Here is a 23,230-nt window from a genome sequence, read left to right on the forward strand (position 1 = left end):
GTACCTACATCCGGCGGTAGATGGCGACGTTACAATAACGTGACAGTTCACTGAACCGTAGAGCAAGACGTTGTGCAGCAACTATGGTTCTTCCTGGTCCGTTTTCAGGGCAGAACCGAAAACAGAAACCAAGCACCAGCATGAATATATCCAGGTACTCTCTCTTTTTCGAACTATATTTTGATGCAAATACAAAATTAAAAGAGGTTATTTTTTTTTTTGCTCGTAAAAATCGCTCGGTCATTTACCAACGATAACGTCAATCTATGGCATGATCTTGCTAATGTCAGCGTATTAAAATAAAAACACAACACTACCTGCAGGATACCCGGTGACGGTTATATAAATGTTATTATTCAGTTATTACGGAAGGCTCACGTTACAACTAACAGTTCGCGTTATTCAGCTGCGCACCTTTAAATTCTCCAACAACATGCAGTATATAAACAAGTGCGTACGTCAGGAATATAAACCCCTGGAATGTAAGTCTATATTTGCAAAGACGCAGGTAATATATGTGGTATTATTGTGAAGCGTTTACTTGTGAAATTGTATTATTTAAACACGTTTACTAAGGTTAGATACTGTAACGTTACAATACTTTTGATTTCTATAAGAAAAAAAAAGTGTGGAGTCAGTTAAATTGTAAATGTTGACGTATAGCTTAATAACATATATCTATATATCCAAGAATATCTATGTAAAGGGTAGTATGTATGTAAAGAGCAGTACACTACGAAGCTGCTTGTAGCTTCTTAAGGAGGGATTACTCTGACAGGGTTTATCTCAACACACTGCCTACACCTCTATAAGAGAATATGTTCTGCTTAACAAGTTCAGGACTGGAATTATATTGTAACCCCTCAATAAACTGAGATGTTTGATTGTTTTCTTCTTCTGCCTGCCAGGTTAGGGATTTACATGAAGAGGAGAAAGCGGGGTTGCTCTATCGCTTAAACCTTTTCGGTGACTTCCGAGTGTCCTGAGTTACTGTCTTGGCCTTATCGGAGTGGAACTCGTACCCCCCCCCCCCAAACTGACATGCTGTGTTGGGGTAATGCAGAAGATGGACAGTTGGGAACCGGTGTGGACACCGACCCCAAGTTTGAGCCACAAAACTGTCATGCATTCGGTGGTAAAGGACTGAAAGACGTCGCGTGTGGACGCCAACATACAATGTTCCTTCTGTGTGATGGAAGCGTGTACTCGTGTGGCTCCAACAGCTGTGGGCAACTGGGCCACCACAAGACGGGGGATTTTCCAGGTAAGCCTTTAGTCATTAGAACATTATTGCCATTTAACTAACGGGTCAAATATGTGCTCCAACCCTTAAAACCTATTCAAGTTATTAAGTGCAATTTAGTAAATTTGTTTTATTAATAACTGGGCTCCTGCGGATAAAGTCTTGAATTAAATCAATTAGTCTAAAATAAAGCGTTAATTGCCATTAAAATGTGTTGAATCAAAGTCTTTGAATCTTTGAAACACATTATAGGTAGGATGATTATTTTGTTAAAAAATATCGGTTAACTTTTATTTCTTTTTAAATGGGAATCGTTTGTCAAACCAACATTGTTAATTGTACATTGTATTTTGTGCCAGAATATTTTTTATATCAAACATTTTAAAAGTCTCTTATTTTCATTGCCACACTTTTGTTGATGACATCAGAACATTTCATGTTTATCCATCTATCCAACTATTCCAGGAACTGTATGTTAACAGATGGCCAAAATATATTTTTAAATTTCTTGATTGACCGGTTTAGTTAAGAGTCACACCCTTTGAAATTTTTATTTTTTTAAATGGGTCCAACAACAAGAAGATCTTTGTACAAAGAAAATACTTTTCTGCATTCACCCTCTAGAACAGGGGTCGGGAACCTATGGCTCGCGAGCCAGGTGTGGCTCTTTTGATGATTGCATCTGGCTCGCAGATTTCGGCTTTTCAGATAAAACATAAAATATTATCACTTTTTCAGGGGTGGGCAATACGTCGAGGTCGATCGCGAAGCTGTTGCGAGTAGATCGCGTGATTTAATAAAATATGATATAAGAAAATAGTAAAGAGAGCTCTGATTGGCTGCTGTGCATGTCAATCAAATGGTTATTGTGCCGATTGGTTGAAAATTTGATTGACATGCACAGCAGCCAATCAGAGCTCCTGCCTCTTCCACTGAACGCACGGAAAAGATCATATGAATCGAGAATAAAAAGAGCAAAACGTGCGACAGTCATTTTACGCAATTCAGAAAAACGATATAGAATTATAAGCTTGTTTTTTTAAAATAATATATCGAACAAAATAATGCGCGTTTGATCGCTTCAGGTTCTTCTCTACGAGAGTCACAGAAACATGACGTCAGGTCCATCGAAGTTAAGCTGCAGGTTTCAATGAAAGCGCAACAAATGCTGGTTTTCCTTTTGTGATCGCGGTCCTTAAAACACACTTGTATTAATACACCATCACATGATGACTATTTGTAAATTACCTTTATCTCAGGAATATAATAAGAATACGCAGAAACACAAACACGTTAAACAGGTGCAGGTGAGACACACATTCTAATGACGTCAGAGACGATCAGACAAAGCGATGATGATGTGAAGTTACTGATGAACAGTTTTATTCTTGTTAAACTTCATCTGAAATTTAATTAATCCACTTGTGTGATTCATATCAGACATGTTTAAAATTAACAAATATAAACTGTTAGTTTGAATTCATGTTTTCATTTGTTTTTGTTTTCATGATCACAGAAATGGAGAAATTTTAGTCTTGTGCTTCATTTAAATATGATGGACATATTGAAATGGAGGCATGGAAAGGGATGAACCCGTCTGAATTCTTTTTTTTTTTTGATGAACAAAGGAAAAGGGCTTGAATTCGTGTCAAGCACAGATTCTTACATCTGAATATTATTTATATGGCTCTCACTGAAATAAATTTCCAAATATTTTGCTTTCATGGCTAAAAAAAGGTTCCCGACCCCTGCTCTAGAAGAATGTCATGCAGCATCTACTAAAGTTAGTGTGTTTGTTGTCCTTTTCTTCTCTATTGACTCCCTTCACTCATCAGAGCTGGTCGCAGCGCTCGATACCCAGAAGCTGGCAACCATTTCCTGTGGTCAGGCGCACTCTGTGGCCGTGAGCGAGCAGGGTCAAGTGTTTGCATGGGGAGCCTGTGAGGACGGACAGCTTGGATTGGGAATAACAGAGGCGCCTGTTCGTATCCCGAGGTAATGCTCTTTAAAGGCTTTTAGGGAATCATTTTCTGCTATCACAAGACACGTCAATAAATCTCGATTGAAAAAAAAAAAAGAGGTATCGTATGAATGAATTTGTTTTCTTTAGGTTGGTCAAAAGGCTAAGCGACCACCGAATTTCTCAAGTCATGTGCGGGAACCAGCACTGCATTGCACTTTCAAGAGGTAATGACAACTATTACACAGCAAACTTTCTTCTCTGGCAAATGATGTTTACTTCTTCCATGAAAAGATACTGTTCTTTCACAAATATCATCATATAATTAAGCCGTAAGAGAGGTAAATGGTAACTTTTGCTTCCTGTTCTTTGGAAGTCGTAGTCATGTGTGGAATGTGGTTCAGTCCACTTGGTGTATCAAAACAAACAAACTACTGTAGCAACATAGTTACATTCTTGACAAGGGCTTAACTTGAGCCACAGCAGTTCAGAAATATAGTCACCATCACATCAAACCGACGCGTAAACAAAATACTTTAAGTGTATATCAATAGTTAAAAAAAAGATAATTGTGTTATGTTTTTCAACTCAAAATAAACACAGCTACAAAATGAGAGATCGATGGTATCGTTGAGGTTTTATCTGATAATGGTGCCAAAAGGGTACTGTTGAAATTGTGAAAGAACGTAGAGAAAATGAGTCCAAAAAGTGATGTTTCCAAAAAAAGGGGAACAATAAAATAGAAAATTATAATTTATGGACTAAAAAGTGTTTAGACAAACATTGTATCTGGGAAAATGATACCCAAACTGATATACAACATAAAGCAATGTTTATGTCGGACCTGGTGCCATTATGGTATGGGAAAATGTAACATTGAAATGCCCCAAAACTACATTTGTGTTAACTCGTGCATTAAAAATAAGTCATATTTATTGATGGATGGATTTAGACCTGATTGAAATTAAGTGGGAAACTTTGGGATGGATAAATGTTTATTAATCCCCATTTCTTTGTAGTCTAAAATAAGTTGTAACGCTTACTGAAAGTACGGACTTGGTAAAATAATAGTGAAAGTAATTAAATGGTTAGTTGCACATTTCACATGTTTAACATGAATAATTACTCAAGTTAAAAATGTCTTCTCTGTTCCTTTTTTTTTTTTAAGATGGTGAGCTGTTCACATGGGGCCAAAACACCAGTGGTCAGCTCGGCCTGGGAAAGGGGGAGCCCAACATGCTGTTCCCCCATCCTCTCAAGTCTTTGGCAGGGATTCCGTTGGCACAGATCACTGCAGGAGGAGACCACAGTTTTGCACTTTCCCTGTCAGGAGCTGTGTTTGGTTGGGGAAAGAACAGCGCCGGCCAACTGGGTCTCAACGACAAACAAAGTTAGTGTCATTGCAATGAACTAAACATGATGTGACTGCGACTAACACATGTCATCCCTTTCTTTTATATCAGATTGGAAGTGGATTTTTTGTTTTATTTTATTTGTTTATTACACCAAGTGTGACTATAACAAACCTTCCATAGCCTATAGAAGAAATAGCAAGTAGAAATACCCAGAAAAGGACCCACCGTTTCAGCCCCACATCAAAATAAAATTATTATTATGAATGTTATCTTATATTATTTAAAAAAAATTTACATTTTGGTTGAAGATAAATCAGAAAAACTATTAAACATTATTTAAATGTAACACAAACATTAACTCCTTTAACAAACTAAAAATAATGATGAGGATGTGATGAGGTTTGTTCAGCTTCTTAGTTTGTGTTTTCCTACAATTAACACTTTAAAGTAAAAAAAAAGAAAGAAAAAGCAAAACTTAAGAGAGGAGAAAAAACATATCCCAATGAATCAAAATGAGTGACAGTGATGATAGAAAAAAAACCTTGTTTTAACAGGCAGAAACCTCGAGCAGAATCGGACTGTGTACAGCCCTCTGCCAAGGAGGAGGAAATGAAAATGAAAATGTAATGTACACTGTATATCTTAGATACTATTTATTAGTGGTGTGTATTGGCAATAATCACGATTCAGGGGCAACAATACAATATATTGTGATACTGTAGTAACAAGGATATATTTGTAGTATTGTTGAGTACCTGACTATGGTGTTTAATTACAACACAAAAATTAACTAACTCCTGGAAATTTGCATGTTAATTGTAAATAATAAAAATAGTTTATTTTTAAATCACTTTATTGAACTGTAAACTATTAAAGACATATGGTAAAGGATTAAATATAATTTTAAGCTGATTAAAAAAGAAAATCGATTATTGTCTTTGTCAAATATTGACACAGTATCAGGAAAAAATACTAGCATATATTGCTGTGTCGATATTTTCTATTTATGACATACAATTCCATTTTCTGCAACACCGTTTCCTTGACAGGTTAGATGTCACGGGTAAATTTCTGCTTTAGGTAACAGGCTTGGATTTTCTGTTCTTGTTATAATATTTGTGAATATACTTTGTCTTGCCTCGATTGCTTGTACACGTGAGAGCTCATAGAATGAACAATCATATGCTGCATTTGCTCCTCAGATCGGGCCGTTCCTTGCCACATTAAATTTCTGAGATCTCAAAAAGTTGTCTACATTAGCTGTGGTGATGAACACACAGCAGCCCTCACTAAGGTACAAACCATCCGTGTATTAATATACTTATATAATCGTAACGGCTTTGATACGGTCACGTTGCAGGACGGTGGTCTGTTTACATTCGGGGATGGTTCCTGGGGTCAGTTGGGTCACGGCTCCACCAACAATGAGCTTTTGCCCAGACGAGTGCTGGAACTGATGGGAACAGAGGTGTCCCAGATCTCATGTGGCAGGTACCCGGCAGATGAGTTCAAAAGTAGGCCATAGAAAAGTTTTAAGATCATATTTGTTCCAGGAACCACACACTGGCCTTCGTGCCGTCGTCTGGCTTGATGTATTCTTTTGGCTGCAACAGCCACGGCCAGTTGGGAACTGGAATACTTGGGGACGTGTCCAGCCCATTTCCAGCCAAGTCCAGTCTTTTGACAGGAAACGTCAACATATCTGGTAAGACTGAAAAACCCTTGTAATGCAAGAGAGGCTCCAACATCGAAATAAATACTACAGCTTTTATCACGGATACATCTTAGGCGCCGCAGAATAGCATTTTATGCTCACTGCATCTGTCTTGTGATTTCAGTGAGAAAAATAATGTGTGGTGGTGACCACAGTTTCTTGCTGTATTCACATGACCTGGTAAGTTAACATTGTGAAACTTTTCTGACGCCTGAAGTATCGATGTTGCAACGAGAGAGAAACCCACTAATGTCAGGACTTGATAGAGGGATTTGAAAAATTGATTTCATCTTGATGACATGTTGAAATCTACTGCTTTTATGTTTTCCATTTTAAGAGTCAGTGTAGAAACAGCAGGGTGACACAGAGGCTGCACAGAAAGACTTTCAGAGATTTCAGAGATTTTCAGAGGAAGGCAAGTTTATCCTCAGTTGTCAGTGATGTGGAACATCTGGTCCAGTCTGGGAGTTTTTCGTGACTAGGTCGCACCGAAAGAAAAAACAACAACTTCATTACTGTTCTATTGATTCAAAAAGGCAAAAAGGTTTTCAAAATACTTTTCTAAATGAAGTTAAATGTATGCCAGAGAACACTGATGGTCAACATTTAAGTGTACCGACAGCAATAATACAATACACTAAATAAAGTTGTGTTGAATAAAGCTATTCATGATGTATTTGTGATTGGCTGAGCAATATGATAAAATTATTGCATTTCTTTTTAAATACTGCCGTTTAGATTTATACACTTGTAGTAATAATATTGCTCCTTTTACTTGTACATAAAAATGGAGAAATTGGAGAAACATCTGAAAAAAACTTGATTTGTTTATACAGTATATATGTATATATATATATATATATATATATAATACATAAGTTGTAAAGAACAATTATTAAAATTTAGATTTCAACTGATAAAATAATACAGTACTTGTATGTTAAAGTGATAATTCACCACTCATTTTTCACTCAACCTGTCGACTACAGGTTCTGATCATTTTTTAGAAATACATTTCTTTTTAGAGTTATATGCAAATATGTATGTCTATGGTAATGAAGAACAAAAACCATTAAGCAAGTATTATTTATTTTATATAAATTAAATATACTATATATTAACGGAAAGCTACAAGGCTACTTATGCAACATCTTAGCATAAACATACATCTTTGCGTATAACAAATCAAACCTTTTATTTTGGTCAGCTTTAGCAATACAGTTAGCTTTTGGACAATTTTAAACCAAAATGTTTCTTTATTTAATTATGGTACTCCTAACTGTTAATGAAAGAAACAACTTTTAAAAATGTTTTACATACAGTAAACCACACTTGAGTACTTGATTTGTTGTTGATCATTTGTTTCCTCGACAGAGTTATGGCCCTCCAGAAGACTTCAGAGTGGTCAATATCCAGAAAAGCCTCTCTCCAATAAACTACGAAAGACTGGACTCTTGGAGAGTGAAACTAATGTCCCACACAGAGTCAAGTATCAAAAAGTAAGCAAACCAATTTTAATGTTTCAGGAATGATCCCCGTTTTGAATTATGATGTTTTTAAATCGAATTTCAGTGACATCATTGTACAACTTTCCTCCACTGCTTGTTGGAACGCCAGCTTCTTGGACCAAAGGTACTACACACTCAAATTTGTAAGAAAGGCTATGTCTTTAGCCTTATTTTGTGAGGACAATTACTGAGGTAGATAGACTTTGGCGTCATTGTACAAAATCAAAAAAGGTTACAGCTATGAAAGCTTTTAAAACTATATAACAGCAGCTACATGTGGATTTTTGTTTGTGAAAGACTGAAGTCACATCTAAAACCATCAATCCCATCACACAGTGGCTTGACATTACAGGAAGAAAATGTGCTTTTTTACATCATATATCAGGACAAATCAACAAAACATATTTGCAATCACCAGACACTATTCATCGAACCACTTATGAGCTTTTCCTATCAATGTAAACAAAAGACATTCTCCCCACTGGCAATACGAGACTATATTTAATAATTTTAATAAAAAACAACAAAACAACTGTGCAATTACGATCATCATGACTGGTTTAACCGGTCTGACTGATCTTTGTATCTTAAAGTAATGATAGTCACGCGTTTCTCCCAATTTAGCCGATTGGTTCTCGTCATAATATGAATTCTGACAGTTTTCCAATCAGGCCTGTACTGTAAATGATCAAAATGCATCATGTCTTGGATGGGTTTAGATTGACAGTATCCCTCTCCCAAATATGAATGGGAATCAATATAATTCAGCTATGGTATTTAATGTAAGAGTATTTAATGGAAGAAAATTATCACTTTAAATATTAGTAAAATAAGTTCAGTCATATAGTTCATTTATTTAATCACAGTTTATTTGTAATGTGTATATAATTAAATGAATGTGATTAAAAGTAAGAAGCATTACTAGAAAAGTGGTTCAGAAGTGTTGTTTTTAGGAAAAACTGATGGGACATTTTTGAGTAAATAAAACCTAGTTTTCAACAGAAGATTACTGTTCATAAATTGGAAGTCTAACAGGTTTAAATGTCAGCTTACAGATAATTGACCTTTAACAACGCCAAGCTGCTTATAAACAAACTGAGAGTGAGAATAACCACTGATGATCCATGGTATAGAACATTGGGACTTTCTCGCTGGGTTTAAATAGCAGTCTGCTTGTCTCTTTATATAGCAACGATAACCACTTCAAAACCAACCCAAAGATTCCTGGCATTGATCTCAACTCAGTCAGAGTACTATTTGAGTCTCTCAACACACCGGCCTTCTCCGGACTCCTGGAGCAGGTACTTCATGTCTGGACATCACGTTGAGATGTAAAAAAGTGATATTTACAATGTCAATGTCTGTTTGGATGGATCCAAACAAACTATTTTTGAGGCTGGCTGATGAAAAGATAACTAATACAGAGCACAAGTCAAAAGTGTCAAAGTGATAATACTCCTAACATGGTTTCCCCCAAAAAAAGAATTACCATCATGTCATTGAAAACTATATTTTAGTTAAATACATTTACAATTAAGCCTAATGTAAATTATAGTTGTAAAGAATCAAGTTCATTTGCGTACGTTTCTATTAAGGTTTGCAAAGTACAATTCGTCATTGACTAAAACATCTATGACATATACTCTGACATTTGGAATGGCGGTCAAACCATAATGACTAAATCCTAGTCTAAATCCTCTTTTAAGTAAACTATTCTCCTGCTGCTGAGCAGATGTGACATGTTTGGATTCCAGATGAAATTCATGTAACAGTGTATTTAAGGAACATGTTTTAAGGCTGAAAATAAATCAACCACTGATCAATTTTTCCAACTGCTGTTTTCCTCTGCTCAGGCCACCAAGAGTTTTGAGAGTCTGTTGATCCCCCAGCTGCCTTGTTCCCCCCCGGATGTGGAGGCCATGAGGATATATCTCATCCTGTCAGAGTTTCCAGCCCTGCAGGACTCCAAGAACTACATCAGACTCACAATCCCACTGGCCATGGCCATCTTGCGGCTGGACGCCAACCCCAGCAAAGTATTGGGTATCATAAGTGCACTCACACTCATGTGCCACACATAATACACAACAACGGTACAGTAATAGCCACATTAAATCAATTTTACAAAAACAGAAAGAAACATCACATTAAAGAGAAATAAAAAAATATTGGTAATTTTAATTATTTTGGTATAATAATAGTACAAATAATTTAATAAGACTGTTAAAATAAAAAAAATTGTTGCTTCTTAAGGAAGTTTAACATTTTTGATTGGGAAAAAAACCCAGTTTTTTTTATTTAAAAGTCAGGGAGGGAGCCAATTATACTCATGAACAATATACTAATTCAAAAAGTAAAATCTACAGGATATAAATTGAATATTGTTTTGGTTCACATTGATATTTTTTTCTCCAAATTCGGGAAAAACCCAGGTTGCAGAGTGCCAGGACAAATGTCCAAATTGAAAGTTTAATCTGATACGCTCATTTGGCGTCTCTGCTCTCATAGATAACTGGTGGTGTTTGGTGGACGGAAGCGTGTTCCAAAAAATGGTCGACATGTACAAGGGCATCGTGGTGTTTCTGCTGATGGGCGGGAAGTCTCTGCTCATCCCATTGTTCTACGAAAAGTATTTCCTTGCCACGCTCAGGCTGCTGGAAAAACTGCACAAGGTAGGAAAACCTAACAACCATTCAACAGAAACATTTGATTCGATTGAATTCCTTATGAATCGGCAGCTTTAAGCGCGTGTCAGGGGTGTCAACTTAACCCTAAGAGTTATCAATTTTTAGCTTTTTTTCCCAGGTGAACCTCAAAGCCCAGCATGTGGAGTACAACAGCTTTTATATCCCAGACATCACCAGCCTGGTGGACATCCAGGAAAACTACCTCAAGTGGTTTGTGAGCAAAGCTGACATTGTAAGTACTGTATTCAAATTCAGAGCAAAGATGATTTTTTTTCGAGTAAATTACTAAAGTAAATTGATTCTCTTTTATCCCCCAAGAAAATGGAGTCATCTCCTTCAGGGGTAAGTTGCTCTTGACCCCGAGTCAACTTCACTGTACGATTTTACAACTAATTGTGTTTTCTTCTAAACAGAATGACTTCCCTTCAGTGAACCTTTGTGCCTACCCCTTTATACTCAACGCTCAAGCCAAGACAACAATGCTGCAAACTGATGCCGAACTACAGATGCAGGTACAGAGTAAACCAGCTTCTCCATCCATGTTTGTAGGGCTATTTAAGATGTTTAGTTACGGAGGGTTATGAGAGCGGAGTCCATTATGACATAATAATGGCCAGCTGTAGGCACGCCCTGTTTTTTTTATACAACGAGTCCCATAGAGGTTGATACTTCCAGGATTGATGACGTAGGTTTGACCAATCACAGCAGAGTGGGTGTGATGAACCAGATTTAATCTCCAGAAGCATTTTCAGTGGGCGGGGCTTAAGCAGATTTTCTAATGTGAATATTTAAATGAAAAGAGAGTTTTGTACAAACACATACTGATGAGTTCAATAAAAGGGCCAAGATCAGTTTAATAGATGAGATACTTCTGGTTTGTTTTTAAGATGGCAGTCAGTGGTGCAAACCTGCACAATGTCTTCATGCTGCTCACACTGGAACCTCACCTGGCAAGAAATCCTTTCCTGGTGGTCCACGTCCGCCGCAACCACCTTGTGAGCGACACGCTGCGAGAACTGACTTTATACTCGGACGTGGATCTGAAGAAACCGCTCAAGGTGAGAATTATCCATAAAGGGAACCAGTTTTTCTTATTAACCCATTTGTCCCCGACAGGTGATCTTTGATGGGGAGGAAGCAGTGGATGCAGGCGGAGTCACCAAAGAGTTTTTTCTGCTGCTGCTGAAGGAGCTAATGGATCCCATTTATGGAATGTTCACCAACTACAAAGACTCAAACTTGCTCTGGTTCTCTGGCAATGTAGGTCATTTTTCTCTCTTTTCACAAATTACCTTATTTTGTTCATAAACGTATTACAGTCAACAAATCAAAAATCAACACTTGTCATTAAAATGAAAGGAAAGGTAATCGAGAAAGTTCTGATGAGGATTTATTTTCTGCCTTATAAATAACTGATTTGCGTCTGTTTTAAGTGTTTTGTGGAGCAAAACTGGTTCCACCTGATCGGAATCATCTGTGGTCTGGCCATCTACAACTCCACCGTGGTGGACCTGCACTTCCCCCTGGCCCTCTATAAGAAGCTGCTCAATGTGAAGCCCACGTTGGACGACTTCAAGGAGCTGTCGCCCACCGAAGCGCGGTATGTATAATAAATACTCTTTGTGGCTTAAGTGAAGTTAGAAAGGGGCTCATTTATTATTGCATCAGGAATATGTGGCCTGGGGGTCAAATCTGGTCGCCAAGTTATTTTATGTGGCCTGCCATATGGTTAGATCAAAGTAAATGAATGTTGATATTATGACCTAAAAATGCAGTGTTTAGGATGAGATAAGGGTTATCAGATATTAAGTCAGGGGTATAAAATAATTTTAAAAATCCATATTCTAATTATCTGTGTGTTTCTTTCCTTCAACACCAATTTAATCTAAATTCTCTGTTTTATTGTTGGCATCCATCAACTGTGTTCCTCATCTTATCTTAAACACTGACATCTTGGTAGTTCACGTGAACATTTATCTACTTTTATTCAGCGAACCATGCAGCAGGACATTTAAAGTGACTTTAGTTTGATACATGTGGTAATATGCACTTAAAAAACAAAAAGTAACTTCCATCTTAAACATGTTCTTTTTCAGTCCGACAACCTTGAGAAACCATGTTAACGAATTAATGTACAAAAGAAGCTTTCCAGCTACACAAGTTCTTGCAAAATTCACTTCAACTTCTGTATCACAGCTCCTGGACGTCATACAACGTGATGACGAAACTAATTATTATAAATTCTCCTTCTACAGTGTAACAGGTTCAGACACATTTAATATCTATCTATCTATCTATCTATCTATCTATCTATCTATCTATCTATCTATCTATCTATCTATCTATCTATCTATCTATCTATCTATCTATCTATCTATCTATCTATTTGTTCAGGCTTTTCTTTGATTTTCTGGAACTCCTGTGTTGTTCTCAGTATTATCTTGATCTTTAAAGTATATACTTTTTTGATTATTGTTTTGATTGTTAAAGCGCTTTGTGACCCTGGTCTGGAAAAGCGCTATATAAATAAATATTACTTACTTACTTACTTACTTACTTACTAATATGTGCAAACAGATTCATCTTTGCACAGCTCAGTCACTCAAGTCTACATTAAACGAAAAGATAGAAGCTATAAAGCCCATGGTATCCTTTACTGCAAGGTCTTTGTCAATGTTTTTTATCCACAACCCTTAATACACAAGTTATAACACTGGAATTAAATTGTGCCCATTGTTGATGTGTAGGAGTCTACAGCAGCTACTAGACTATGATGGAGACGACCTAGAGGAAACATTTCTTCTCACCTTCGCAGTAAGATAAACTTTTTTTCTCACTGCCATAAAATTACTTTCTGCTCTTGTATTGACAAACAGTTCTAACAGTGCCCCAGTTTTATTTCTGGGCGTGTTGTTATGCAACTCAGAAATGTGAAGATTAGTTGGATTTTTTTTTTTTTTTTCCAAAATTATGAGTCAAACAACTTTGTTCATTTGAAAGATCAGCTGTTTGGGTTCTGAAGGATCGCTTTAATCTTCATCTTGTTGTGTAAATGTGTGCTGCCGATTTAAAAAGTATCAACATTCTAAAAAATGATAATGAGGGTTTATTTATTTTTATTATAGCTATTAATATTACTTTTCTTTATCAGCAGAGATTTGTATGTGCAATGTTGTTTTGCATGATTGTGTTAGAGGGACTAAAAGAACTTAAAAAAACAAAGTATATAGAGGTTATCCTTCACCTTCAAACTACGTATTTTAACAGCATGAATACGATTAAAATAAACAAGAAAACATGTTTTAAAATGATTCTTTAAGAAATAATAGCTTAACATTTTACTTGTAAAGACAAGTGTTTAGTAAACTTTCATAACTGTTCAAGTAAAACAGGACATTGAGGTTGGGTCGTTTGAATAAAAAGAATAAATAGAATTATATAAACACATGATCGGGAACATATGCACAATTTTTTTTTCCTTTCTTTTTCCCCTCAGATCACCAGGGAAAGTTTTGGGGTCACTGAGGTTAAGGAGCTGATCCCTGGAGGAGAGGCCATCGCAGTGGACAAATGCAACAGGTTCATATCGTCTTATTCTCTCTGATTTTTCTATTTATTTTTGTTTGCGCATTTCATCTCACATAGCTTGTTATATTCTTGCACATTATGTTTATATGTATTGACAAGGAGCGTTTACTTTGTTTATCTTGATGAAAGAATTAACATAGTAGTAGGATTCTTGAACGCTCAATTCATTTCTGCAGCCCGACATGAAAACATGAAAACACTGCGCATTGTTGTGCATCGTTTTTTTGTTTTTTTTGTTCCTCGTTCTTTGTGTCAGCAGCTTTGGTTTCCCTGGTCATGATGCAATAGAGAATTACAGGAACATCGGCGAGCCAGATGGCAAGAGGCAGCGACTCATGTTCCTGCAAATCCTACTGAATTTAAAATCAGTGAAAAACACTACAGAGCACGCAGGACTCTTCGTGCTGCATTTCATAGACATTTCGCCTGTTGCTTCCCTCAAACATTTCATTGTTTCATTAAAATAAAAATAAAAAATGAACTGTAAGTCAAAGTAGATTCATGTCAATATTGAGACCTATAAAGATGCCACCGTTTAAGATAATAAGGAAAACATTATCTATCTCAATAATTATACCAGAACTTCCAGTAAGAGTTGAACTCGTGTCGAATGATGGAAGATAATTAACACAAAGATAATTACGACGGCTTAAGCCTCAGTGAATGAAAAAAACACTTCCCACTCATACTTCCTGTTTAAAACTGATTGGTTAACTTCCTTTTGTTCCCTCTTAGGCCTTCAGCTTGGATTGTTTATTTATTTTTCAACTAATTACTTTATAACTGCTGCAAGATAATTTTTTTGAGTGTGTGTATTTCACAGTAAAAGGATTAAAAACACGTTTTTCTTTTTTCTCTCTTTTTAAGAAAAGAGTTTGTGGACGCGTACCTGACTGACGTGTTCTGGGAGTCGGTCAGTGAGCAGTACTCGGCCTTCGCCAGCGGCTTCCTGAAGGTTTGCGGAGGAGAGATCCTGTCGCTGTTCCAGCCCTCCGAGCTCATGGCCATGGTGGTTGGCAACAACAACTACAACTGGGAGGAGATGGAGAAGGTCAGTGGGGAGTCGTAAAAAAAAAAACAAGTCTCGTATAGCCAAAACAGAACTGGAAACAAAACACGGGAAGCATTTAGAGCTGCTAAACATAGGGATCCTCTGAGGTCCAGTTGAGGATCATAAATGTATTTTTAGTTTTTAAACAAACGTGTTTGTGCTTTAGAACACACACACCAAACCAACACGAGTTGAAATCAAAGTACATTTATATTCATTATATGTCATCTTAGAACTTCTGATTGTAAATCACAATCCTGGCTTTGAACAATATGAGTTTTAAGTGGATGATTTCAAAATTGTAAAATGTGTTTCAATGTTTATTTTGTTTTTTTCCCCCTCGTAGAATGCTGTTTACAAAGGGGAATATTCAGCCACTCATCCAACCGTCCGAATGTTCTGGGAGGTTTTCCACGAGTTCCCGCTGGAGACGAAGAAACAGTTTTTATGTGAGTGGGGGATTAAAAAAAAAGGGGTCTACTAAATGAAGTGTTGGATCAAGAGCTGCTCAAAACAATGTTCATCTATCGCTTAACATCCTCTTTTGGGTGTTTAGGTTCCATCCATTCTGCAGTATCTTTAAAGTGATGGATCCAAAACTCAAATTTCACTCATTTTCTCCATTCCATTCCTTTTCAGAGTTATACAAAAATATGTTTGTTCATTTTAATGTAGCAACTGGAGCTCAGTTGTCTTCGTCTTCATCTTCCACCAACACTTAAAAACATCAAAATACCTCCATACCAGGTAAATATCACGAGCACTTCCTGTGAAACATTAGACTGTAGGCGCTCCAGAATATTGCGATCCAGTAATTCTGGTTTATATCGCCTGTAATTCTTCAAACCGTCTTAAAATATAGACGTGTTTAAGTTTTTTTCTGAACCAGTATTCGTCGAGGCTTCAATACAAGTGGACGGTACAGACGAGCAGTATGGAGGTATTTGGATGTTTTTAAGTGTATTTTTGGACGAAGCTGAAGACAACTAAAAAGGAACATATTACTCTGAATAAAATCCCAACCCTTAGTCAACATAAGAGTAGAAAATATATGAAATATACTGTATACTTTGGGTGAACTATCACATTAACAGCTTTACTTTTTGACTTTTAAAAGATGAAAGTGTAACATAAGGGTGTATCTATTACTACAAAAGAAGATTGAATTATGAACCGTCCTCAAAATCCAAAACATGTTAATACAACTGACATGTTATGGTAGGCTTTTCCTTGATTTTCTGGAACTCCTGTTGTGTTCTCAGTTGTATCTTGATCTTTAAAGTATATACTTTATTGAATATTGTTTTGATTGTTAAAGCGCTTTGTGACCCTGGTCTGGAAAAGCACTATACAAATACAAATTACTTACTTACTTACTTACTTAATTACATACCCTGTCGGTTCTTGAAACACTAGTATTTGCCTTTTAAATCAACTTTTGTCATTTAAAAGAAATGCAATAATGATAATAATAGTGCTAATACTGGCAGTAGTGAAATTCCTCCAGTTTTAAAATGGCGTTTCTGAAATATCAGAATATATCAGTTGTTTTTTGTTGTTTTTTCACCGAAATTGGAGGGAAAAAATGTTTTTCCGCTGATGCCTCTTCTGAGAATTAAATATGAATCCCTCCGCTGTCAACATGTTGAGAAAAAAACAACATAATAAATCTGGTTCATTAATTTTGCTGAAATACAATAACACACAAAATAAGCAATAGAAAACCAAGCACCAAGGCAGGGTTGGAGATAAAACACCGTAGGAATGAATTCGTCAACATTTTGTTATGAATTACTCATAGTGAAGCTCACTGCTTTTGTTGATTAAAACACTAAGATAAAACGTAAACCCTGTGATGTCTGTACTGGTCTGCAGTATTTCTAACCGGCAGCGATCGCATCCCCATCCACGGCATGGAGAGTCTGAGAATCATCATCCAGTCCACGACGGCAGCCGAAGAATACCTGCCCGTCGCTCACACCTGCTACAACCTGCTGGACATGCCCCAGTACAAGACCAAACAGACCCTGCAGCGCCGGCTGACCCGCGCCGTCGAGCAATATGAGGGGTTCAGCCTGGTCTGACTTTGTGGATCCGTTTCAGTTTGTTGGTACCACTGCTTAAATTGTACCGTGGGAAAATTAAATCCGCTTCAGTCTGTTCGTGCCACAAAAAAGTTAAAAAAGAAACTCTGAAATTGGGAATTACACGTTCTTAATTTTTCATTCTTTAAAAGTTATTTTCGGTTCTGTTGCACATTTGGTCTAATATATTTTTTTATTTCTTAAAGAATTATTTTTCTGACGAGTGTACATGCATGTAAATATCACTTCTATTGCAATGTTGTTTCAGGCCTGAGGCTTTTGTTTGTTTTACTTTAGAAGGACCAAACCTGAAATTAAAGGGCAGATTTAAAAATGTTATTTTCTGTACCTAATTTTCCTTAAGTGATGTATTTCCAGTGTCGATATTATTTTAAAGTTATACCTGTTGTCGAGTGATAGAAACAGCGGCAGGGTGGGATCAACTTGTGTTCCATGATCGCAGCATATTCACACTTCATGTCCCCGTTTATGCAAGTACTTCGCTCGGACTCGACTCCTATGCAAACACTCTTGTTCCCCTCGAGGTTTCTAAAGCTGCTGTTCTGTACGTACCAATGTGTTTAAGCTAATAATAAAACTGTCCGAAAGCACATTTGTGGTTTCTACTCCATACTCTGTATTTGTATAAAACCATTCTTCAAATATTCTTGTTATTAATAATTATTAGAATATTTAAGATTGTACATTTTGTAAAAATGTCCTATGTATCTAAGAAGACCATGTTTTTAATCTATTACTTTATAAAGTTTGAAATCTTGGCGAACGAGAAGTTACGAGAGCGGAGTTCATTATGAGGTACTAATGGCTTTACTCCTCCTCCAGCCATGTTTATACAACGAGCCCCTTGGAGATGGAGACTGATGACACGCAATGACAAACCTCAAGGTTATACCAATCACAGCAGAGTGGGTGTGGTTATGGTAAACAAGACTTCATCTCCAGATAGCTTCTTTTTTTAGTGGGCGGGGCTTAAACACATTTTCCAATGTAAATATTTCAATTAAGAGAGTTTTGACAGATAAGATCTATTTAAGAGAAACTTAAATCAACACATTAGTTGACTTTAAATGAGGTATTTAAATAGTTCTGAAAAAATAAAATGGTTACAGTAAACGATAGAGGGCAGTAACGGTTTATTTTCCTTTTCAGATTTGTTTTCTTTTTACACTTCAATACTCACGAAAAGTTCGTCTATCGCGTTACTTCATTAGAATAGAATAACCGGTTACTGACACCAGTAACACTAGGAAGTATAAACTACCTTTTTCTGTTGTTATTTCGCATCTACTTACCAGTTGAAGACGTTTTTTTTTCGGCTTTTGTTTAGCTAGCAGCTAGCTTATCGCGCCAAACGAAGATGACGTCATCGTTCGCGACACCAGTCGTCGCAACATAAGATTAAGATTTAAAGTCTATATATATCTAAAAAATTATAAATAGATTAAAAATGTATCTATATAATAAATATAGATTTATAAGATATTTAAAACGATTTACAGACGTTTTTTTTTAATGAAACTTTTTCAAAGTATTCTGGGACTAAACCACAGAATAAGAAAGTAAACGTCAAATGTCAATCAAAGTGACGCCATTTTGGTTTCTTGAAGTAGGAATTAAGTTCAGTAAAAGTCTGGTGAAAACAAACAAACAAAAAAAACCACCACAAAGTGCAGTAAAAATAAGATTTCATTCATTATATATACAAAATACAAATCATTTTATGTACTAAAATGTACACACTCTAAATTCGTTCATCTTTTCCAGTGTTTACATTCAACACAACAAAATTTACACTGGACGTCCCACTTTGGAGGAATAAAAGAGAAAACTGTGCTCGTCCACAGAAATGTAAACGCACACAGTCAATAGTATCTACAACAGAATAAACACAGATATAAAATGTAGCTTTTTTAGTTTAAATATCTTTCCATCAACTCACATTAGTGATTTTGAAAAATAGCTTATTAAGGATCGTGGGGGGGGGTTTAGGTTCCATTTCAAAATATGTACAACGTTAATCTGATTTAAGATCTCTTACAAAAATATCATCAGAATCACAGAAATTCTTCTTTGAAAAATATCTCATTTAAGACTTTGTCTAGTAAAACATCCCTTAAAAATAAATTATGATTAATACACTTGTGATTGATGTGGAGATCTGGCAGAGTTGAAGGATCGGCTCCTGGTCCGGGGCCAGGATTCAGATGAACTTGCTGGAGTCTCGTTTGCTGATCAGAACTTCCAGCAGACGTAGTTTGGCCTTGACGTGTTTGTACTCGCCGTACTCCAGCGCCAGAGGGGAGCGGTCCTCCTTCTGCACGTGCCTGTGGAGACCAACATCACTTGAAGCTTTCCAACTTTTCTGAGCAAGATCTTAAAAAACTCATTTCAGAGAAAACGCCAAAATCTTGTTTTACTAAAAAACTAATGTAATGTAATAAATGTTGAACCAAAAACACAAAAACAACACATGGTATCCCTTGTGTTGTCTCTGGGTCAAGGAGAACAAACGACATATGTATTTATGGAGAAAACAAAAGGGATACCACAAACACATTTGTTCTCAGGCCTTCCGGTCACCTTGACCCAGACAAAACACAATGGACACCTCAAACACATTTGTTTTCAGGGCCTTCAGGTAACCTTGACTCAGACATAACACAAGGGACACCTCAAACACATTTGTTCTCGGCCTCTGGGTCAAGACCAGAGACAACACAAGGGATACGACAAACACATTTGTTCTCTGGCCTCTGGGTCACCTTGAACCAGAGACAACACAAGGGATACTACAAAAACATTTATTTTCGGGGACTTTGGGTCATCTTGACCCAGAGACAACACAAGGGATACCACAAACACATTTGTTCTCGGGCCTCTGGGTCACCTTGACCCAGAGACAACACAAGGGATACGACAAACACATTTGTTCTCGGGCCTCTGGGTCACCTTGACCCAGAGACAACACAAGGGATACAACAAACACATTTGTTCTCTGGCCTCTGGGTCACCTTGAACCAGAGACAACACAAAGGATACTACAAAAACATTTATTTTCGGGGACTTTGGGTCACCTTGACCCAGAGACAACACAAGGGATACTACAAAAACATGTGTTTTCGGGGACTCCGGGTCACCTTGACCCTGAGATAACACAAGGATACCTCAAACACATTTGTTTTTGGGGTCACCTTGACCCAGAGACAACACAAGGGATACCACAAACATGTTTGTTTTCGGGCCTTGTAGTCGCTATCTCAAACGAAATAGATTTGATAAAATTAGATAAAGTGATTGAACATTTCTTTAAAAATTTGTTTCAAATTTGTTAAAAATTTGTCTGAAATTTCGCCACTTAGACTGCTAAAATGTTTTTAACCCCTGATTGATTAATATTTTTATTTTATTAATTAACAAATTAAAAAAAAAACACGTTCTTGATCTTTAGTTCCTGACCTTGACTGATAAAAGTTAAGAGTCCAGTACCTTCCATTTTGTCGAAAGAACTCGTCCTCGAAGTCCTTGAGATTCTTGCGGATCCTCTTCTTCTCCTCCCGGGCCTCCTGCAGCTGCTCCACCAGTTCTGGCCTGCAACACAAACCATCGGGTCGTTCAGAACAAATCCAAGCCGTGCACGGGGGTCGTGACCTCGGATCACGTACATGGTGGCGGCGTGCAGGTTGGACAGCCTCATGTCGATGGAGCTCTTGGACGGGGACAGCTCGTCCACGGGGGAGATGAACCCGTCCGCCTCCTCCTCCATGTGCTCCAGCAGGCCCAGCACGCTGAAGTCCGGCCGCACCGTCACCGTGAACTGGGTCCTGGAGTCGCCGTCGTCCTCCGAGCCGTCCTCCTCTTCCTGTGGGCGGAGGGGGGAAAGGTCAGTGATGGGGGAGGTCAGAGGTCAGAGGTCAAGAGGAGCCACCAATCAAAGATTGTTAGTCGTACTCGGGACCGTTAAAGAAGCAAAACGTGATTCATGTCAAAACAATCAACATTTCCACTGACGCTGTGAGTCGTGTTTTGTGTAAACGTCAGACGAACACAACTGTTGCAAAAGTTACGACTCAGAAGAAACTGACAACGGATACATTTCGATATATTTCTTTAACCTTTTGTCTGATTGCTGTTTGAAAGAGTTTAGGTTTGGGATTTTTACCGTTTTTTTTGTTCTTCCGACTCAACTTTGTGCTTCAAAAAAAACGTTAGACCCTCGTAAGTTCTTCCTGCACTTCGCTGACTCGGCTGTTTCACAATAATGTCGCACAATGTTTCACAATATTGTCGCACAAACTGAGCTTCTTGACAAACATGGCGATTCCTTCGTTACTCAGTGATTCAAGTTAGTTTTACTGCTTTTTACCGAATGATCTGAAGAAGAAAAACACCAAATATATTCATTTGTAATCATTTAGTTTAGAAGACAAATTATTTTTTTTAGTTATAAATTAAAACATTTTAATTATATGAATTTTATTTAACATGACCGTATTTCAGTGCAAACTTAATATAAGATAAGATAAGATTTTTCTTTACTAGTCCCACAAGAGGAAATGTTTGTTTACAGCAGCACCAGATGAAAATAACGTACAATAAGAAAGAACACAGAACAAAAAAATGAATAAAATACTTGAATAAGAATACAATAAAATAGGATTATAAATTTGAAAAACTTATAAATATACAATATTTACAAAAAAATGTACAATATTTACAAAAATAGATTTTTTTAATGTTGTTTTTTTAAAACATTTAATTAATATATATTTAAATACTATTACATTTATTTCTATTTTGAACTTGTTATTGATAAATTGAATTATTGAACACATTTTTATTAATTAATGATGAGTTTTATATAGAAATCTAAGTAATGATTTTGTTTTAAATTCAATATAATGTGGTAATGCTTGGGGCCACTATTATATTAATTAAATTGAACTAATAAATTAATATATTTTCTATTTAGAACATGGGTTTGGAATCAGAATATCAAACTTTATGTGTAATTTTAATTCAATTATTTAAAAAATACATATATTAAACTCAGCTATTCAATATTCTGATGCCACTACACTTTAATAATGTAAAAGCACCTCCATTTTTTCACTGAATATAATAATATTCTCTTAAAATGTATGGAAATACTGCGTCTCCTCTGACATGCAGTCGCACACATTCCTCAAAAAACACAATCCAAGCATCCGATTGTTTCCAGAGTCTAGTGAAGGCCGATCGACAGGCATCAATCAAGGTCATTAGTAGGGGGTAGAGGTCAATATGGGGGTCAAAGGGAGGCTTCCGTCTGATTGGAAAAGCAGCACCAACGCTTCACCTTGATGTCTTCGAAGAAAAGTGCGGTTTCGCCCTCAATTATGGGCTGCAGGAGGAGACTCCGCCTCTTGCTGGAGGGCGAGCCCTGTGGTGACGGCGAGGAAGCAGGAGTTTAGACGCTGCTGCTCCGTCTCCAAGGTTTAACCGACGCGAGTCATCACTGTGTTGAACGGTTCCATCGAACTGTTCTTTATTACTGTTATTATACATTATGTTATTGAAGTAGTTTGGTTTAAGCATTTTTAAAATGTTTTTTGTAATAATATAATTCAATTATTTCTGTATTGAAAGGTTGAATTTGTTTTAGATTAAATAATTTAATCAATATTTTCAAATATTACTGTTCTATTTTACAATTTTAAATTTTATAATTCCAAAAATTCAAAAATACATTTTTTTTTTAAGATGCAGCTTTTTTAATTCAATACCAAAATTATTTGTATTATTTATATTACATAAATACTATTTATTTATTTTAAAATCAAACTATTATAATAAAAATAAATTCAACCTTTCATTATAAAATTATTAAATTCAATTATTCAAAAAAAAAAAAAAAATCAAGTGCTTAAAAAAACACATTTATTAATAAGAAGAATTTGAAATGTTACGTTCAATATTGCAATATTTTTGTTTTGCTTCTTGTACTGTTGCTGTTCAACATAGTTGATTTTTAAATACTTCT

At 36.4% G+C, this 23,230-nt stretch overlaps 2 protein-coding genes across 6 annotated transcripts in view; one reads left to right on the forward strand and one right to left on the reverse strand.

The window, feature by feature from the left end:
• The first annotated feature begins 57 nt into the window (after positions 1–57).
• Positions 58–17,801, forward strand: herc3 (HECT and RLD domain containing E3 ubiquitin protein ligase 3). 2 transcript variants are annotated; one of them, XM_087807514.1, is made up of 26 exons: positions 58–154; positions 909–1,264; positions 3,079–3,238; positions 3,354–3,430; positions 4,372–4,593; positions 5,761–5,852; positions 5,919–6,049; positions 6,112–6,263; positions 6,397–6,452; positions 6,610–6,687; positions 7,647–7,771; positions 7,845–7,904; positions 8,970–9,081; positions 9,634–9,823; positions 10,289–10,452; positions 10,586–10,699; positions 10,786–10,809; positions 10,881–10,979; positions 11,355–11,525; positions 11,584–11,727; positions 11,901–12,067; positions 13,215–13,281; positions 13,964–14,046; positions 14,923–15,106; positions 15,453–15,555; positions 16,982–17,801. In XM_087807514.1, exons 2-26 carry the CDS (start codon positions 1,042–1,044, stop codon positions 17,188–17,190), a joined length of 3,207 nt encoding a protein of 1,068 aa, XP_087663640.1. In that variant the 5' UTR covers positions 58–154; positions 909–1,041; the 3' UTR covers positions 17,191–17,801. The 2 variants fall into 2 exon arrangements, with proteins under 2 accessions (XP_087663640.1, XP_087663648.1); XM_087807522.1 differs by lacking the exon at positions 6,610–6,687.
• A 1,083-nt stretch (positions 17,802–18,884) lies between these two features.
• Positions 18,885–23,230, reverse strand: part of fam13a (family with sequence similarity 13 member A) — a 47,198-nt gene continuing 42,852 nt past the window's right edge. For 2 of the 4 annotated variants that reach the window (XM_087807533.1, XM_087807541.1), the window contains exons 21-24: positions 22,547–22,630; positions 20,874–21,070; positions 20,698–20,799; positions 18,885–19,535 (exon numbers count right to left, since the gene is read on the reverse strand). In XM_087807533.1, the coding sequence (XP_087663659.1) occupies positions 19,412–19,535; positions 20,698–20,799; positions 20,874–21,070; positions 22,547–22,630 (507 nt within the window). In that variant the 3' untranslated portion in view covers positions 18,885–19,411. The remainder of the gene's footprint in view (positions 19,536–20,697; positions 20,800–20,873; positions 21,071–22,546; positions 22,631–23,230) is intronic. The other 2 variants (XM_087807549.1, XM_087807558.1) reach the window with 1 other exon arrangement.

The sequence above is a fragment of the Callionymus lyra genome, chromosome 1 (genome assembly GCF_982586985.1).
Source record: "Callionymus lyra chromosome 1, fCalLyr1.hap1.1, whole genome shotgun sequence".
Taxonomy (NCBI): domain Eukaryota; kingdom Metazoa; phylum Chordata; class Actinopteri; order Syngnathiformes; family Callionymidae; genus Callionymus; species Callionymus lyra.

Bases quoted from the DNA above. Each gene is read 5' to 3' on its own strand.
- herc3 (XM_087807514.1), top strand. From the start codon at position 1,042: ATGCTGTGTTGGGGTAATGCAGAAGATGGACAGTTGGGAACCGGTGTG. The intron at 6,264-6,396 runs GTAAGACTGAAA...TTGTGATTTCAG, and splicing joins AGGAAACGTCAACATATCTG to TGAGAAAAATAATGTGTGGT. The intron at 6,453-6,609 runs GTAAGTTAACAT...TTCCATTTTAAG, and splicing joins TGCTGTATTCACATGACCTG to AGTCAGTGTAGAAACAGCAG.